This window comes from Medicago sativa, chromosome 2 (genome assembly GCF_051527215.1).
Source record: "Medicago sativa cultivar Bolivia chromosome 2, Bolivia_mono, whole genome shotgun sequence".
NCBI classification, from domain to species: Eukaryota; Viridiplantae; Streptophyta; class Magnoliopsida; order Fabales; family Fabaceae; genus Medicago; species Medicago sativa.
The window spans coordinates 103,625-124,170 of NC_140750.1; the positions used below are offsets into that span (position 1 = coordinate 103,625).

At 34.7% G+C, this 20,546-nt stretch overlaps 1 protein-coding gene across 2 annotated transcripts; it reads left to right on the forward strand.

The window, feature by feature from the left end:
- Positions 1-992: 992 nt before the first annotated feature.
- On the forward strand, positions 993-11,344 carry ARF1 (auxin response factor 1). Of its 2 annotated transcripts, none has more exons than XM_085741619.1 (15): positions 993-1,234; positions 1,371-1,444; positions 1,678-1,793; positions 2,065-2,160; positions 2,285-2,341; positions 2,512-2,664; positions 2,769-2,853; positions 6,960-7,050; positions 7,184-7,348; positions 7,615-7,734; positions 7,821-7,896; positions 8,292-8,457; positions 8,539-9,026; positions 10,393-10,583; positions 10,698-11,344. In XM_085741619.1, exons 2-15 carry the CDS (start codon positions 1,405-1,407, stop codon positions 10,867-10,869), a joined length of 2,016 nt encoding a protein of 671 aa, XP_085597745.1. In that variant the 5' UTR covers positions 993-1,234; positions 1,371-1,404; the 3' UTR covers positions 10,870-11,344. The 2 variants fall into 2 exon arrangements, with proteins under 2 accessions (XP_085597745.1, XP_085597743.1); XM_085741617.1 differs by having other exon boundaries at positions 1,374-1,444.
- Positions 11,345-20,546: the final 9,202 nt, after the last annotated feature.

Consider the following 20,546-nt stretch of genomic DNA (forward strand, 5'->3'; position numbering starts at 1 on the left):
TATGCTATTTTGGTTTATTGAAAGTTTATTACAACATTTAAGATGCTTGGACCATTATTGGATTACATATTTTTAATTATATAACTTTAATCTATATCCATTATCCTTATGTTGATAATGAGTATTTACTGTGTATGGTTTTTGTTTTCCCTATAAGATTCAATATGTGCACTACTAAAACTTGTGTTTATTATATTGTTACAAGGTCTTGCTAACGAGTTGCATTGTAATAATTAATGCTTTTATAAATGATTGATATTTTATCACTCACAATTCTTATATTTTAATAATTGATTAAGGTTATCCAAGTGGGAGAACAATTGGATTTTATGGATTAAACTTTTTTTTTTTGGTACAATATTTTATGGATTAACCTTAATCAACAATTAAAATAATAGAATATTATATCAACTATTCAATTATTATGATTATTACAATGCACTACCTTTTATTTATCAGAAATGCTAACATGTGTCTTTAATATACAAAAAATGGAAATTATGAATTGGAGATTGTGTCAATTTATTTCTCAAAAAATTGAAAATGATTTGTTCTTGATAAATATTTGCTATTTGTGGAATTTTTAACATGTGTCTGACACATGTTAGCACAACCCTTTATTTAAAATGATATCTATAATTTGGTTGTCGTCAATTACAACCATTTTTTTATTTAATTTTTCTTTTTTGTTGTAATTGGGGACAACCCGAGATGGGTTGGGTCGTTATCACTATATACTAATCATCTTATTATGTAAAGACACGCTCCAACAAAAACCAATAAGCTAGATAGAACAACACAAGACTGAACAAACACAACACATGACGAAAAATAAAACAACAGAGAGCAACACATGACCAAAAACATCACAACACACAAATTTTTATGATATTGAATAATTTTTTGTCGTGATTTTTGTTTTGAACAAAAAGCTATTTTTTTTTTTTTCTTTTCAAATATGGTATTGAATACAATTTTTTTTTTTTTTTAGTAAAGAAAGAGTTCGGGGGAGTGAGTCGGGGGAACAGGGGGGTGGTGTCGGCTTGAACCAAACAATCAGATATCAGAATTACTTGTTGGATCTATTTTTCTTCTTCTTCTTCTTCTGCGTTTTTTCCCTTTCCCCTTTTCCCCAAACCCTAACCAGCCAGCCATCATCAATTTCTGATTTCGGTTTCAGCTGCCTGCCTTGATCCATCTTCTTCGCTCGATTTTCACTCATCTTTCTTCTTTAGTAAGTGTCCATGCCGCAATCACTATATTCCCCCCCCTTTTTTTTTCATTTCTGTTAATTACTATACTATTAATTGCGTTGTAGTTAATAATGAATTCATTAATGTTATTGATTGATTTGGTTTGTTTGTTTGTAGCAGAATACAATCAATTCATTCTATATCATATCATATGGCTTCAAATCACATGTCAGCTGTTACAAGCCGTGCAGGTTCGGTTTCATTTCAGTCTTCACTATCTTCGTTCAGAGTATTTTAACAACATAGATAGATTGGGCTGATTTTGTATTATGAAGAACATTGAAACCCCCCAAAACCCTCCCTCTATTATTTCCACTTCCTCCTTCCTTTTTACCCAAGCTATTAGAATTTGTTCGGCTTGTATAAGTCTAATTTCGTTGTGCCATTCATCACCTATTCATGTGTTTCAGTATTCCCTTTACAGGGTCAACTAATGATGCTTTATACAAGGAATTGTGGCATGCCTGTGCTGGACCCCTTGTCACTCTTCCTCGTGAAGGGGAGAGAGTGTATTACTTCCCTCAAGGTCACATGGAACAGGTAAAAGTTGAATCAACATGCATGCATCACCTACTATTTCATAATTCTTTTGTTTTCTGTGCTTTAAGACCTTGTTCATGCTTGTGCTTTTGATTATTGCATTGTCATGTAATCATGTGTATCAACTTCTATCACCGTAGGTAGCATTTTAAATTATATGTAACAATGATTCATAGCACCTGACAATTCATATGTTTAGCATAAATGGTTTTCGTTGTATTGTACTGTGAAATTTTTTAATTTATCTTACCCTTGCTTATTTATTTTATAGCTCGAGGCATCTATGAATCAGGGATTAGAGCAGCAAATGCCTTCCTTTAATCTGCCCTCTAAAATATTGTGTAAAGTGGTCAATATTCATCTTCGGGTTAGTCATTATCTTTCTCCACAATCTTATTAGATATTTTCTTCATCATGAATCTCTTATTTGAAAATCTATTTTGCTTTATTACGATCATCATTTTATTGTTAAAATCATATTGGTCATGTAGGCTGAACCTGAAACAGATGAAGTATATGCACAGATAACTCTGCTACCTGAAACCGATGTAAGGATGCTATTCTTTGTTTGACATGGTTGTTATTTTTAAAATAAAACAGTTCTGTTTATTTATTTATGTCTCAACACATTTTCCAGTCTTTTTTTTCTTCTTGCCGATTTGGTTTCTTTTTTGTCTCATTTTATGCATGTTTTATTTTCCATGTCTTGTTGGTTTAGCAAAGTGAGGTGACAAGCCCAGACGATCCTCTGCCTGAACCTCCAAGGTGTACAGTTCATTCATTTTGCAAGACACTTACGGCTTCTGACACTAGCACTCACGGAGGTTTCTCTGTTCTTCGAAGACATGCAGATGATTGTCTTCCACCACTGGTTAGCAACTTTATCTTCTTGAAAGTCATTAAGGACGCCAGATCATGATCATCTTCAGTTGTTATTTACACACTATAATTCCTTAATTCCCTTATTTAATTCAGGACATGACTCAGCAGCCACCGTGGCAAGAACTGGTTGCAACTGATTTGCATGGAAATGAGTGGCATTTTCGACATATTTTTCGCGGTAAGTAGCTTGGCTATCTTCTTTTGGTTTATCTTTGAACCTTATTTTATAATGTAAAGAGCAACATCGTGTTATAAAAGTATACAACTCTTTCTATGGCGGGAGAAGAATCAGATCTGTTGCAGGTCTGTTGCCTTACCTAAGTTACCTTGCATTCGCAAGAGGTTGATTCTATTGATTCAAACTTGTGGCTCCTAGTCACATAGCAAAACTCTGATCATTGCTTTTGTGGCTCCTAGTCACATAGCCGAACTCCGATCATTGCTTCAAGGCTTCCATTCAACCTTGTTCTATCATTGCTTTATTTCTCTGAAGTGTTTGTTTGGTGGAAAGAATTATACTACCTCCATCCCTAAGGGTCTGTTTGGTTCGGGGGTTTTGGAGGGAGAGGGGAGGGAGTATTGTAATTTTTAAGCCTTTGGTTCAATTTTTAGGAGGGGAGAGGAAGGGAGCCAAATCCCTCCTAGTACCACTTTTTGCTTCCTCCCAAATTGGGTTTTATGGAGGGAAGAGGAATGAAGATGTGTTATTTATATTTTAACTAGACTCCAACCTGTGCATCACACAGGTTTTTTAGAGTTTTATATATAAGTACCAAATTGACTATATTATTACTTGTCAACATCCTTAAATGTATTATATATAACATTTAAATAAAGGCTTTGATGATACTATTGAAGAAATCAAATTAGAATAATTTTTAATATCATAAATCAAGTTATGTTCATTTTGTGAAATGAGTAAATAACCAACTATTGAACATTTTGAAATGAAGAGGATGGTAAAGAATTGAATAACATGGCTTACATGAAGAACTTAGTCCTTATAATAGTGGGTCACCAATGTTAAACTCAATCTCTTATCAATACATGTAAAAAAAAAAAAAGACATGGGAGATTTTAGATAGAAGAAAATTTTAGAACAAGGAAGACAGTAATTGATTAGGACCATATAGATTTTCGAAAGACACAAATTGAGATGTTAAAAAAAATATAGAAACAATAAAAACTTGCGGAATATACTTTATTAGAAGCATATCTGTATCATATGAAAATTTTAGAATAAGGAAGGCATTAATTGATTAACAGCATATATATTTTTGAAAGACACAAATTGAGATGTTAAAAAAATATAGAAACAATAAAAACTTACGACATCATATTTTGTTTTTTTGACAGAGGCCACATAAAATTTATTAGAAGCATAAAAGTAACAATAAATGTAAAAATTGAAATCAATGAAAATAAAAGAGGGCGATGAGAACTACCGAGCAGCATGTTTTGAATTACACTAGAAACTACCGTGAAGCTTATGAAACCAACAGAACGGTTGTTAATATTTGTCATGTTATGATTCTTATTGGTGGTCGGAAAGCACCTATTGAGGGTTGGGTGAAATTAAATCTGGATGGTTCATGTAGGGTGAAATTAAATACGGATGGTTCTTGTAGAGAAAATGGAAGAGCAGGTCGTGGTGGTATTATTAGAGGTAGTGATAGCGAAGGGCTTGGTGGTTTTGCTAAAAGCATTGGAGTGTGTAGTGCCTATACGGTGGAGCTTTGGGGACTGTATGAAGGTTTGAGGTATGCTAGAATCTTGGGATTTCAAGCGATTGAGTTGAATGTTGATTCTCTAGTGGTTGTTAATGCTCGTACGCAAAATGAGAGAGGGAGTCCAATGGGAAGATCTTTGGTTGAAAAGATTCGCCGTATGATAGATTTGGAGTGGGAAGTTGTTGTTAAGCACTCATATTGTGAAGCAAACCAGTGTGCGGATGCTTTAGCAAACTATGGGTGCTCTTTGTCAGGCGATATTAGTTTCTTTGAGTCGTCCGACGCAATTTGGCCACTTGCTCACAGCTGTTGTAATGGGATTATCTATCCCTCATTTAATTTTAGTGTAGTTTATTTTCCTGGCGAAGCCCTCTTCGTCATAAAAAAAAGAGGGTGTAGAGGAGAGAAATTATGGATTTGGAAAATTATTAAGGTGGGAGAAAGAGGAATGAAAAGAAAGTTAGTTGAAGTAGCAGAGAAAGATGGATAGAGAAGCCTTGCCTAAGTAGAAAACAAACCTTCAAATTTCTTTCAAACTCAAAGCAGTATAAAAAACAACACAATGAATATAGTAGGTGGGTCAACATAAATTTTTCGTTTAGCACTTCTCAAACCAATATCACTTTTTTTCTTTTCTCTTTCTCAGTCAATTTTGTGATAAGGTTAAAGTGATGACACTATTTGTAATATGCAGTTTATTTATGGACAAAACTTATGTACAGTACCATAGGTACTGTTTTTATTGTTGTCCTGTTAAAACACAACACGTGTATTAAATAATTCAATTAATAATTAATTAATGAGTTGGTGCCGCTTCTTCTCAATCGTTCTCAAAACAGTTCCTTTTTTCTCCAAAACCAACCTCCTTCACCATGAAATTATAACTGCAGCTTCATGAAACCAACATCTCATTTATTCATCACCATAACCAACAAATCTGTGAGACCACACATAGAGGCTGCGAGCAACAAGATTAATGGCGTGTAGATTGAGATCCAATGCTCCCACAGCAACTTTGCATTGAATTTGTAACGCTACATTCACCTTTACCAGAGCATACACCTGCATCGCCGAGCACCCCTCGACGTTATCAGAAGTTTAAAACCACAAGCATACACTATCGGTGGAATTAAATTAAATCCCACAAAGCAATCAACCTAACATCATTCAAGTAGCACTAGCATATGGTATTGGGTTTGATTCTCTGCATGAGTTTTTTTTCATAAAGATTTTCTAAGCTTATTAAAAAGGGCGGGATTATGGTTAAATCATCACTAATCAACATTTAGTATAATAAAGATTACATTGACTAAACTACCCTCAATTTTATGTGGAAGTTCAAAATTATCTTTTATCTAAATTTAAAGATCTTTTTGCTATTTTTATTTGTGGTTTGATTTTATGCTTATTCCCTCTCCTTCACTTAGTTCATCCCTTCTTGTTACGGTTGCAATCTTTTATATTTTTTTTATTTTTTTTTATTTTTACGTTGCCATTTTGTTTTTTCTCTCTTCTTGTTTACTTACTATCTTGTTAATTTATGATGCCTCACTTCTTTTAATTTTTTTTGTTGAAAAAAAGCCGTGTTTCCTCACTTCCCTCGTTTACCTTGCCATATTATTTTGTTGTTTTATACTTTTTTTCCTGAATTTTTTTTACGTTGCCTTGTGTGGTAGTATTGTTGTTATGTTTAGATATCTCGTAAAAAAATTGAGTTGCAATGTGAACTTTTGTGTTTGATTATTTGAGTTTTCATATTTATCATATATTAGTTGGTATTTGAAATCATGAGACATTTATAAGATTATAAGGATAAAAAGGTAAATTAGGTTTAAAATCCCTCCCTTCCCCTTGTGAACCAAACATATGTTTAATTAAATTCCCCTCTTTTGAACCAAACATATAGGGGAGCCCAGTACACTAAAGCTCCCGCATGCACAGGGTCCGAGAAGGGGTTCCACCATTTGGTGTATTGTACGCAGCCTTGCCATGTTTTTTACAAGAGGCTGTTTCTAGGACTTGAACCCGTGACCTTTCAGTCATGTGACAACAACTTTACTGTTGCGCCAAGGCTCCCCCTTCTTTTGAACCAAACATATACTCCCTCCGTCCCAAATTGTATGACGTTTTGGCCATTTCACACATATTAAGAAATACAATTAATATTGTGTGGAAAAGAGGTATTATGAGTTGTTTTACAAAATTGTCCTTAATAAATAATATGGGAAAGATAAATGAAAGAATTGAAAGAAGAGAAAGTAATAAATAGTTAAGGTTATAATAGGAAAAGTAACATTAATGTTGCATTGGTATTGTAAAGCGACATATAATTTGGGATAAATTGTTTTCCCTAAAGCGACATACAATTTGGGACGGAGGGAGTATTTAATTAAAATACATCCCCTCCATTAGAATCCCTCCCCTCCCCTCCGATTTTATTTAGTTCAGGGAATTTTACTCTTACGTTTGCTGCACTCGGTTATTATGTTGACTTTGTGAATACAAGATTTTGATGTTCAAACTTTCAGTAATTTCCTGACTGAGTAATTTACAGGACAACCCAGGCGCCACTTGCTAACCACTGGGTGGAGTGTCTTTGTCAGTTCCAAAAAGTTAGTGGCTGGCGACGCATTTATATTCTTAAGGCAAGTTGTTCTGTATAAATATTATGCCTTCCTTCAGGGGCAAGAAAAATACTTCACATTTGTTTCTTTCTTCGTAATTTTTGTTTCTTAATGTTTTTGGTGTTGTGGTTGTTTTTTACTGCATTTATTCTAGGGGTGAAAATGGAGAGCTCCGAGTTGGAGTCAGGAGGCTCATGAGACAGCAAAGCAATATGCCATCTTCTGTCATATCTAGTCACAGCATGCATCTTGGTGTTTTGGCCACTGCATCTCATGCCATTTCCACCGGAACGTTGTTTTCTGTGTTTTACAAGCCCAGGTTTTGTTGTATTTAACACTGAAGTTATTAGTAATTTTTAAGTTCATGATGTTGTTGTTACTAACTTGCCATACAATTTTGCCATTGGTTAGTACCTTTAACACACATATAACTGTTTTATTTGTATTTCTACACTGTCTTGCCACTTTCTGGCAATTAAAGAACCATTTTATTTTTGGGTGAAATAATTTGATTAGGATGATATTTGGATTTGCTTTGTCTTAAGTGGTTGAAATTTTCTGCTGACTTATCAATATTTTTCTTAGAACAAGCCGGTCAGAGTTTATTGTAAGTATTAACAAGTATCTTGAGGCTCGAAATCACAAACTTTCTGTTGGGATGCGATTCAAAATGAGGTTTGAGGGTGATGAAGTACCTGAAAGAAGGTGTGTGAGCTGGTTGCTTGAAAATTGATATTTTGATTTTAGCACATTGTCCTATTTAATCAATGTTCCTCACCCACTGAATACAGGTTCAGTGGTACAATTGTGGGTGTTGAAGATAATAAATCATCTGTCTGGGCTGATTCTGAGTGGCGATCGTTAAAGGTTAGTGTTCATGGTTTTAGACGCGCTTCCAGTGTTTACTTTTATTATTCGTAGTCAGTAACTTTTCAAATATGTTCATTTTAGTTTTAGTAAAAGCTACAAAACAGTAGAGCTTATGCCTACATCTAAATTGGTCCAGTAAGCTCATTGCTTTGTTTATGGAATAATCTAGAAAGCGATATTATCATGATTGAAAATTCACCAATACACTCGTTGACTGCATGTCAAAAGTAAAATAAAATAAAATTAGCTACCAGAAAATGGCTAAGATTTTGTGTGTATACATATATATATGAAAGTACAAAATGCAGCATGCTGACACTTCTTGTTAGTTGGATTTGAAATTTACATGGCAGCTTTTACTTTGTTAATCTTATATATGTAATGTATCTCAGGTTCAATGGGATGAACCGTCATCAATTTTGCGTCCAGATAGAGTTTCTCCATGGGAATTGGAGCCACTTGTATCTACTCCTCCAGCAAACTCCCAGCCAACCCAACGAAACAAGAGATCACGGCCTCCTATTCTACCTTCAACAATGACCGATTCTTCTCTGCAAGGTAACGTTATCATATGTAACTTCCCTATATAATTCCGTTATTCGTGCTGCTTTTCTGCATAATATCTATTTTTATGGTCAGGCATATGGAAATCACCAGTTGACGCTCCACCTTTCCCTTATCGCGACCCTCAACATGGAAGAGACCCCTATCCATCACCAAGATTCAGCTCTACTGCAACTAGCTTTCTTGGTTTTGGTGGGAACAGCCCTGCTTCTAACAAGTCAATGTATTGGTCTAGTAGATTGGAAAACTCTACAGAACCTTTTTCACCTGTAGCACTTAAAGAATCTGGAGAGAAGAGACAAGGCACTGGAAATGGCTGTAGGCTCTTTGGGATTCAGTTACTTGAGAATTCTAATGCAGAAGAAAGTCTGCAAACTGCTCCTTTGTCAGGAAGGGTGGGGGATGATAGGTCAGTTCCGTCCTTGGATGCCGAGTCTGACCAACATTCTGAACCATCAAATGTTAATCGGTCTGATATTCCTTCAGTAAGTTGTGATGCTGACAAATCATGCCTGCGGTCTCCTCAGGAGTCACAAAGCAGACAAATAAGAAGCTGCACAAAGGTACATAACTGCTTTAATGTCAGTGTTTCACGCACTAACACTCCCTATTTTCCTTCATGACCCTAAACATTCTTGGGCACATTTTTCCTGTGCACTAGTTTAATGTAAGACAACTATATAACGGGCATCTTTAGTTTACAAAATTGGGGGATGATTTTTTGCTTGCGATATACATTTTAGAATCTATTTGCATTATCGATAACATTTGATATTATTCCATAAATTTGTCATAAAATGGTTAGCAAGTTCAGATAAATTATTTTCCATTAGTGATACATAATGTAAATTTTAATTAGGCTTAATTGATCATTTGATCACCTAACTAATTTCTTGTTTTCATTTTGGTTCCATAACTCCCAAAACGTCCGTTTTGATCCCTCAAATGTTTTCGTAAGACAATTTGTGATCCCTTCACGTTAACTTTTGTGTAATGTGTATTAACATTGCAGGTGGTCCACCATAGACCTTATTAATTTTTTTTTTTTTTTAATTTAAACCGTTTGATCTTTTTCTAAAAGACTGTCATTGGATTATGCAGATCTACTTTATCTTACGGTGAACCAACAACACTTAATTTTATTTCTTTATCTTCATCTTCTTCCTTTCTCTTCATAATGTTCAAAATCACCTTCATCACCACAAAGTTAACGTGAAGGGATCAAGTTGACTGACGGAAACATTTTTTAGGGACCAAAACAGACGTTTTGGGAGTTATGGGACCAAAATGAAAACAAAAAATTAGTTAGGGGACCAAATGATCAATTAAGCCTTTTAATTATTTGTCTTCTGTTCCACTTTGTTCACCATTTTCTGTACAATCACCTGAAAACCATAAATAAAGTTAATACATGGTTACACTGTTGTAATTATGAGTGAAAAACAAGCAGAAAATGAAAACAAAAACAATTTGTCAAGCCAACATGTCGTTCATTAGTTGGAATATTTTCCTAGTTAGTTAGAAGAGTAGATCAAATGGAGGAGAGTCAAGTTAAAAGAGGTAGAGGAAGACCTAGGAAAACTATTAGAGAAACCATTAGAAAAGATTTAGAGGTCAATGAGTTGGATCCAAATTTGGTTTATGATCGAACACTATGGCGTCATTTGATCCATGTAGCCGACCCCACTTAGTGGGATAAGGCTTGGTTGTTGTTGTTGTTGTTGTTGTTGTTGTTGTAGTTAGTTAAGGCTTGTAGGTGGCAACTGGGTTCGATATTTCTGTTTGGATAATTCCAATTAAATTTGATTCATCACTTTGTTTTACCTTTGGAGTAGAAAGTGGTTTGGTCTCCTCTATTTTACAAGAGGGCAGTGTCAGCCTGCATTGTGTAATAAGATTGTTTATGATACAAGTTAAATATTGTTCCAGGTTCACATGCAAGGTATGGCTGTTGGAAGGGCTGTTGATTTAACACGTTTTGATGGATATGAGGATCTGCTTAGGAAATTGGAAGAGATGTTTGACATTGAGGGCGAGCTCTGTGGAGCAACAAAAAAATGGCTGGTAGTTTACACTGACAATGAAGATGATATGATGATGGTTGGGGATGATCCGTGGCTGTAAGATTATTTGATCCTATTAATAACATATATTCTCTTTGACGCCATCATCTGTAGCATAATAGTTTGCAATTTTATATACATGTTGAGTTCTGTCTGGCTGTTTTACTGCAGTGAATTTTGTAGCGTTGTGAGGAAAATGTTCATCTACACACCAGAGGAGGTGAAGAAGCTTTCACCGAAAATAGGTCTTCCGAGCAATGAAGAAGGTAAACCAAGCAAACTGGATTCCGAAGCAGTTGTCAATCCTGAGGACCGGTCATCTATTGTGGGGCCTGGTTGCTAATACTCCCAGGTCTTCCAACTCACCAGTTGTTATGTACAATAAATATTGGCATGAAATTAGGAAGTAGAACGTAAGAGAATGAACCTTGCAAACATTTCATCGTGGTCTATAGGAGCATATCATTGGTTTATTCTACACAACCTATGCTGGAGGAGTGTGGCAGCACCAACGTAGAGGGCTTGTTTAATATAATGACGTTTGATTATCTACCCTGAAAGATGATAGGCTCCAGGTGTTGTGGTTTTTCATCTATAGTTCGATTTATGCCTAGAGTCTCATGGCCCTTTGCTTGTTCAGTTTTGAATGGGCTGCGAGCATGAAGAAAGTCCTTGCCTAGATATCGTACTATGTTTGCAGTTGATTTTTGGTTATGTTGTAATTTCCTTGATGTGATGCATCTCATTTCTGTATATAACTTTATACAATCTTTGAATACTATTTAATCAATGTATATCGAGCCATTTTTTTCCTAGCAGCAGTTGTGTGTGACCTAGCCGAAAGTTTTTTTTTTTTTTTTTGAATGACAAATCTTAGTAATCAGTTGTTGTGTTAGTTTTTTTTTTTTTTTTTCTTTCTCATTTGTTCGGGTTTGAATCTAGGATCTTCAACTCCTTATCCCTCGAACTAGTTGAGCTACCCAGCACCCCATCTAGCCGGAAGTTTTCTTTTACATTAGTAATTTAATATCAGTTCCTATAAATAAAAATTCTTCAATTTAGTCTTAAATAGTTTTTCAATAGAAATTTTTTGTTTTTATTCAACTGTAGGGGATAACGATAAAGACGAAAATTGGACGAAAATCAAATTTTACAAAGAAATGATTAATTTAATACTACCTCCGTCCCTAATTACAGGGCCTTTTGAAAAAACGTGGGAATTAAGAAAGTTGGTTGTTGAATTAATTTTGTTGACAATTGTTAGTTTTACATATTTACCCTTTATGAAAGATAATTAGTGGATGTTTTCATAGAGTATTTATTATATATTGCAGAAAAATATGCAACATAAATTGGGATATATTGGTAAAGAAATAATTAATGTACATTGAAATTTAAAAGAAGTCTTATAAAAAGAGATAGAAAAAACACAAAAGGGTCTTATAATTAATGGCAGGTAGTAAAAGATTATACATTTTACTCAATTATATTTTGTTTACTTTTGAACTCGAAAGCATCAGTTAATTCGGACACTCATAATCATTTTATAAAGTAGAATCATTTTACTTGAAATGGAATGTCAAATGTAACGTAAACTACCGGATATTAGAATAGTATGAGATATAAAAAAACTAAGTAAAGAAAGGTGTACTAAGCAATAAGGAAGCTCCTATATTTGACATTTATTCACGTTCATAAATCAAGTATATGTAAGTTATTTCATAAAGAACAAAAGAAATAACTACTTAAACAGCGGAAACTTAAATTAAAGGATCAAGGCATACCTCCAGCCATTGCTCCTGCTTGAAGAAGTTGAGGCTCTTCTAAACCTTCCACAATCTCACTTTGATGGTGCAAGTCTTCTGAATAGAGATGTTAGGCTTAGGGAACCAAAACAAATGAAGTGCACTCCTTTATATAACTTCTGCCATCAAGAAGTTACTGAACGTGCAAAACAAAAACTGCTCCTCCACTCACTCATAATGGGCAGCTACTAAATTTAAGGGAAAGAATAAAGACCATTTTCTGATTAATGGGTAATTACCACTATGTGCACTTAGTGGGTAATTACCACTTATTTATTTAAATAAATAAATAACTTAATTAGGGAAAAATCCAACATTCTCCCACTTGGTCGACATATTCTTTCACTTACAATAATAAGAAACAAAAACACACGGATCATAGCGACAGGTCCTCTTTAATTGAGTATTATCTTCTATGTATCACAATGTATTATGCCTCTAACCAAATCATATAACTTAATGAATAAACTCATATCATTTATGTTTATTCTGGTTCCAAACTTAATTGATATTTCTCAAAATTAAATGTATACACTTTAGAGATCAAATATGAGAAAATATCATACATAGAGTTTCAAAAAAAACTAAAATCGTTCTTACAACGAAAATCAGATATGGGAACCAAGTCCCATACTTTCTACATGATCCTTCAATTTTGACGGTGGTATGCCTTTAGTCAACGGATCAGCAATCATCAATTCAGTGCTAATATGCTCAATAACAATTGTTTGATCTTTAACGCGTTCTCTTATGGCTAAGTACTTAATGTCGATATGCTTACTTCGACTTCCACTTTTATTATTCTTAGCCATAAAAACAGCAGCTGAATTGTCACAATACATCTTTAGTGGTCTAGAAATTGAATCCACAATTTTCAACCCAGAAATGAAACTCTTCATCCATACACCATGTGATGTAGCCTCAAAACAAGATACGAACTCAGCTTCCATTGTGGAAGTGGCGATCAAAGTTTGCTTTGCGCTTTTCCAAGAAACAGCCCCGCTGGCTAACATGAAAATGTAACCGGATGTTGATTTTCTTGAATCAATGCAACCAGCAAAGTCTGAATCAGAGTAACCTTTGACCTCTAAATCTTCAGTTCGCCTATACATAAGCATGTAGTCTTTGGTTCCTTTAAGGTACCTCATCACTTTCTTTGCAGCTTTCCAGTGTTCCATACCTGGATTACTCTGATATCTGCCTAACATTCCAATAGCAAATGCAATGTCAGGCCGTGTGCAAACCTGAGCATACATTAGGCTTCCAACAACGGAAGCATATGGAATATTAAGCATTTGTTCCCTTTCAAAGTCGTTCTTCGGGCATTGTTCCAAATGGAACCTATCACCCTTCACAATAGGTGCTACACTTGGTGAACAATCTTTCATCCGAAACCTCTCTAAGACCTTATTGATATAAGCCTCTTGTGACAAGCCCAGAATTCTACGAACTCTGTCTCTTTGAATCTTAATGCCAATGACATAAGAAGCGTCACCCATATCCTTCATATCAAAACTCTTAGAGAGAAATTGTTTCACCTCATAAAGCAAACCTTTATCATTGGTAGCAAGTAAAATATCATCCACATACAAAATAAGGAAACAAATTTTACTCCCACTGACCTTCTGGTATATACATTGATCCATAATGTTCTCTATAAATCCAAAAGAAGAGATGACATCATGAAATTTTAAATACCATTGACGGGAAGCTTGTTTGAGTCCATAAATGGATTTCTTAAGCTTGCATACCAAATGCTCATCACCACTAGAAGAAAATCCTTCTGGTTGTTTCATGTAAACCTCTTCTTCTAGATCTCCATTCAAAAATGCAGTTTTCACATCCATTTGATGTAGTTCCAAGTCAAAATAGGCAACTAATGCTAAGATGATGCGAAGAGAATCCTTCTTAGATACAGGGGAAAAAGTCTCCTTGTAATCTAATCCTTCCTTTTGAGTAAATCCTTTGGCAACGAGTCTAGCTTTATATCTCTCAATGTTGCCTAATGAGTCTTTCTTTGTCTTAAAGACCCATTTACAGCCAATGGCTTTTAAACCATTAGGCAACTCGACAAGATCCCAGACTCCATTAGATGCCATTGAATTCATCTCATCTATCATAGCATCATACCATAAATTTGACTCTCTAGAACTCATGGCTTGTGAAAACGTTTCAGGATCATTTTCAGCACCAATATTATAGTCCGATTCTTGTAAATATACGACATAGTTACTAGGTATAGCTGACCTTCTCTCTTTAGTAGATTTCCTTAATGTTGGTTCAACATTTTCCGGAGGATCATGTTGCTCAACCATTTGTTCAACAATTTTTGGAAATTCTTGAACATCTTTATTTACTAGATTGTTATCGGCCGCTTGTGGAACTTCAATGACTGATTGTCTAATACCCATTTGATCTTGAGGGGTACTCTGAATGACAATCAATCTGTCACTTGAAGTGGACGGTTCAGCATCAATTTGACTTTTATCAGAACCAGTGTCCTAAAATTGATTGCTCCCACTAATCAAGTCATTTTCAAGAAACTTTGCATTTCTTGATTCCACAATCCTAGTGCCATGAGATGGACAATAGAACCTATACCCTTTAGAATTTTCGGCATATCCAATGAAATACCCACTTATAGTTCTAGGGTCTAGTTTCTTTTCTTGTGGATTGTAAACTCTTACTTCAGACGGGCATCCCCAAACGCGTATATGACGCAAACTCGGTTTCCAACCTTTAAATAACTCAAACGGTGTCTGTGGGATAGCCTTGGTTGGAACACGGTTCAATATATACACTGCCGTTTTAAGAGCTTCAGTCCACAAGGACTTTGGAAGTTTTGAGTTGCTACGCATACTCCTAACCATGTCCATTAAAGTTCGGTTTCTTCTTTCTGACACCCCATTCTGGTCCGGAGAACCAGGCATGGTATATTGGGCAACAATCCCATTATCTTGAAGAAACTTCGCAAATGGACCCATGGCTTGTCCATCCTCAGTATATCTACCATAATATTCTCCACCTCTATCAGTTCTCACGATCTTAATTTGCTTTTCGCATTGTTTTTCTACTTCAGCCTTAAAAACTTTAAAGGCATCCAATGCTTCATACTTATTATGAAGCAAGTAGACATGCATATATCGTGAGTAATCATCAATGAAAGAGATGAAGTATTTCGGACCTGGTATGTCCATATCTGGACAACATATATCTGAATGTATGATTTCTAATATTTCAGAACTCCTCCTTGCACCTTTCTTATACTTGTTAGTCTGCTTTCCCTTAATGCAGTTTACACAAGTTTCAAAATCAGTGAAATCTAAAGTACCAAGTACTCCATCATTCACTAGTCTTTTGATTCTCTGAATGGAGATATGTCCTAATCTCCGGTGCCACAAAATAGAGGATTCCTCATTTATAACACAACGTTTAGTTCCAGCGTGAACATGCATAACATTATTAGTGGCATTATTTTGCAAATTAATTGAGAAAAGACCATCGGATAATACACCATTTCCAACAAAATTAGATTTATAAAACAAATTGAAAGATGTTTCATAAAAATTGAAAGAGTATCCCAAAGGTACAAGTCTTGAAATGGAAATTAAATTTCTAGAAAAACTAGGAACATAGAAAGTCTTTTCCAAATTTAAAACAAAGCCACTACTTAAAACTAAATTGCATGTTCCAACAGCCTCCACATGAGAACGCATCTTGCTTCCTGAATAGATGCCTTGCTCACTTGGAAGTGGTTTCCTTAGGCTTGTCATACCCTGCAAGGTATTCGAAACATGGATTGTAGAACCAGAATCAATCCACCATGTGTTATAAATAACATTAACCATATTAGACTCATAACAGACAAGTGAGATTGATTTACCTTTGTTTTCAAGCCATTTCTGAAACTTAGGGCAATCCTTTTTCATGTGTCCCTTCTTTTTACAAAAGAAACACTTGGATTCTTTCTTAATTCCACCTTGAGGTGGTATTTTGCCTTTCCCCTTATGTTTCGCTTGATTCATGTTCTTTCTTTCAGTTGCAACAAAAACACTCTCACTTTTTTCCATAGTCAACCTTCCTTCTTCTTGAACACACATGGTCAGGAGTTCATTAATTGACCATTTGTCCTTATGTGTGTTATAAGAAATCTTGAAAGGTCCATATTCAGGTGGAAGAATGTTCAGAATGTAGTGCACAAGAAAAGAATCAGACATATCAACCTCAAGAGTCTTCAGCTGTGCTGCTAAGTCCCTCATTTGCATGATGTGCTCACGCACACCTTTCACAGTGATAAGCTTCATGGATGAAAACTTCATTATAAGGGTGCTAGCAAGTGCCTTATCTGATGTTTTGAATTGTTCATCAATAGCCTTAAGCAATGCTTGGACATTATCATGCTGATCGACACAACCACGGATACTAGCAGAGATGTTGGTCTTTATGAACATCACACTGAGACGGTTCGACCGCTCCCACATTTCATAAAGATCAACGTCTTCCTGAAGGCTAGTTTCAGTAACTGCAGGTGGTTCGTCTTTCCGAATAGCATAATCGATATCCATCCACCCTAAGTGAAGAAGAATTCTATCCTTCCACACCTTATAGTTTTCACCCCTTAGTTCGGGAATTTCACACTTAAAATCAGAAAAATTCATAGGCTGTATAGCTGCAAAAATTGAACATACATGCTTATAATTAAAATTGAGACTACTAAACAAATATCATGTTTTACCAACGTAAATCATATTTCAAACTATGAACCTAGTGACATAAAATTTACCTGTGGGCTAAAATTTTATTCAATTAGATTCATATAACCGAATGACAAAACTATCAATTTATGTTCCTTTTTCTAATTCCTGAGGGTAAGTTAGAAAATATAAATTGATATTTCATCCTAATTAATTATACAAAACATAACAAAAATTCCTGTGGGATAAGATTTATTATGTTCAATATAACTAATTACCATCAATGTCACAACCATGATCTTAAAACTTAATATACAATTTTGCATAATTAAAGATGCTGTGGCTACTCCCTAATTAATTAAAATTATATAGATCATCTAGACATTTAACTCAGTACTCAATTGTATAAACAGAAATCAATTGATTTTTCCAAATTTGCGTGATTATGCCATAATATCACACATCCAATGCAATAGTAAACATGCAAACCAAAGGAAATTCTAAGCAGATACAGAAGACACAACAGAGGCACGCACACTGTCTACCCACAAACAATAGTACAACAATAATACTAAAGTGTCATACAAAACAAATTAAACCATATACACAATAGCATATCATTTTATTATAATAATAATAAAATCAAGTAATGCAAATCATGTTGTCGCAGCATATAAACCGAACATGAATAATAATAATATTGTGTGCTTGAGTCGGTTCGAAAAATGGGGCACGACCACACAACTGAACCCCTGGTTATTAATTTTGATTTGGGTCTTTTGATTGAAAAATTTTCGATTTCAATTTCCAGTAGATAAATTTAACAACAAAATTATGAAATAGAAATTGATTATAAATCGAAACTTAATTCAACATAATTACCCAAATACAGAAAACTAATAGCAAGGCAGAGGTATATAGAAGGCTCTGATACCACATGTAAGTTATTTCATAAAGAACAAAAGAAATAACTACTTAAACAGCGGAAACTTAAATTAAAGGATCAAGGCATACCTCCAGCCATTGCTCCTGCTTGAAGAAGTTGAGGCTCTTCTAAACCTTCCACAATCTCACTTTGATGGTGCAAGTCTTCTGAATAGAGATGTTAGGCTTAGGGAACCAAAACAAATGAAGTGCACTCCTTTATATAACTTCTGCCATCAAGAAGTTACTGAACGTGCAAAACAAAAACTGCTCCTCCACTCACTCATAATGGGCAGCTACTAAATTTAAGGGAAAGAATAAAGACCATTTTCTGATTAATGGGTAATTACCACTATGTGCACTTAGTGGGTAATTACCACTTATTTATTTAAATAAATAAATAACTTAATTAGGGAAAAATCCAACAGTATATGCCCGCATCCATCCTCTCTATTATTTGAAGCTTAATGAAAAATTTAATCAAATCCGTGAAGAAACTCAAGTTGTGGTCCAAAAAGAACAGGAAGAAGAAGAAGAAGCACGAAAACAACTATGAGCATCCTCCACATCCACCGTGCCACCATTGTTGCTCTTGCTCCACCAGTACCACCCAGCCATCAGCTCCACACTTACCTCCATTTTCATGGCTTGAAGAAGTTGAGCAAGACAACAACTACGACTATGGGACATTCATGTTGCCACCAGAAATGGCATATCCCCCAAGTCAAGCACAAGATGGTGTTTCTGTTTCAGAACCTGTTTATGGCATTCCGGTTCTGGCACTGACAGAGAGATCAACAGGTCAATTTGGATGTGTTTTTAGTTTTGGTGCTTATTTGTTTCACTGCTTATGTCCATGTTTTCACATTCGACGAACTAGTTTGAATTTTAACAATTAATTAATTGCTTTCATTGATCTTCCCCTGTCTCCCGTTATTTACTAGAAATTTGAAATTGTCAAGAGCTTGGCGTCAATTTCAGAAGCGCTCCAAATATTGTTCTTTTCTTCATTTTTCATGTAATGTTTCATCTAATAGAAAGTTATCAAATAATATTACTTCATCGCAATTCCTTACGTGCGTTTCACTCAAAAATTTGATTCACTCAACTTAACTCATCATGTTTCTGTTCAAGAATTTGTTTTTTTTCTCTTAATCCAATCAGCTCCCCACACTCTTGCCTTTTTTTCACTTAAGTTCTTATATAGATTTAATCAAACTAATTTCAAGTCTTTGTTGAACCCAAATATGTATCTAAAAAAATTATATAACAAGACAATAAATAATAAAATATCTAAATCTTGCATAACAATATTGTTTTAGCATGTGTGATTGGACATGTTAGACCTTTAACATGAAGGAAACTGAGAAAATTGGCATCAAGATCAAACTTATGGTTATGGATATAATAGCCAAATCATCGCAAGCAAAGCATGATCTGGTTTGTTGAAAATTATTGTGATAAATAGCACATGAAAGACTGAAATTATGTGAGATATGTGTTACAATGTATTTGTATCACTCACTTGACAGTGATGATTATATGAAACTCCATGAGAGATTTAATTTGCATGAGACATAGTGGAAACGTATGGATTGGAAAGTGTTTATGGGAGAGTGTTAAAGTGACCTACCATCACATTCATTTACTATCAAAACTATTGAAGAAATGACATAATTTGTCCATTTTAAGGATTTGGAAATGAATTTGTTATAATCAATTTTAAGATATTGATATAAATATTAGTATATAACTCCTGAAGAGATTCTTAAAATTGTTGATTACAAAAAGGTTAATATGGATAAATCTAATTGATTATGTACTAAAATGATTGTGATGTCAATAAAGATCATGTCTGATTTTCTAATGGATAATGTCGTTTAATAATACTAGAGGAATAATTTGCTTCTTTGGGAATGATATGTTAATTCTCTTTGCCATTGAAGTTCTTTGTTTGTTTCTGCACGTGATCAAAAAAAGACAAACATTACGATCAAGACTTGAAAGCGACGTTCCTTCAGAAGAAGACAAACCTGGTCAGAGTCTCTTTAGAGTGTTGAATGTTGACGTGTCCATCAAAACATGTTTCCTTCAGAACTTGCTTTCATCAGAGTCTTGCAACCTCTAATTAGAGCTTTGACTTTTTGTTGATCTTTAATCAGGTCATCTTCTAAGTCTTCAGAAGTCTCTTAACTTCTCTTGAGTATCAAAATGTTTTCCTTTGCGTTCAGAGCATGATGTATGAGAACCAAAAATATGACTTTGAAGTCAGAATTTAATAATATGGTTCTATACACTTGAACAAACATTAGAGTATCCAATTGTTCTTTCATGCATTATTATCATCAAAATCTTAGAGACATTGTTCTAAAACTCACTTTGGTTCAACAAAACTTAGATCATTTTTCTTCAGTTTAGTTTTAGATAGGAAGACCACATATGGGCAAGTTTTATGGATAAGGAAGGTAGAGTAAGTGGATTGCAAAAGACTTGCCCAACCCTTTGCAGTTCCTGGAAAGAAACTTCATCGATCTTGGTCGGCCTTGTCATCAATGCCTTCCATAAATGATCCAAATTCCGAGTAATTTGACCAATAG

Excerpts from the sequence above, each read along its gene's own strand:
- ARF1 (XM_085741619.1), top strand. The coding sequence starts at position 1,405 with ATGGCTTCAAATCACATGTCAGCTGTTACAAGCCGTGCAG. Across the intron at positions 2,342-2,511 it reads CTCTGCTACCTGAAACCGAT|CAAAGTGAGGTGACAAGCCC; the intron begins GTAAGGATGCTA and ends TTGTTGGTTTAG. Across the intron at positions 8,458-8,538 it reads GACCGATTCTTCTCTGCAAG|GCATATGGAAATCACCAGTT; the intron begins GTAACGTTATCA and ends TTTTATGGTCAG.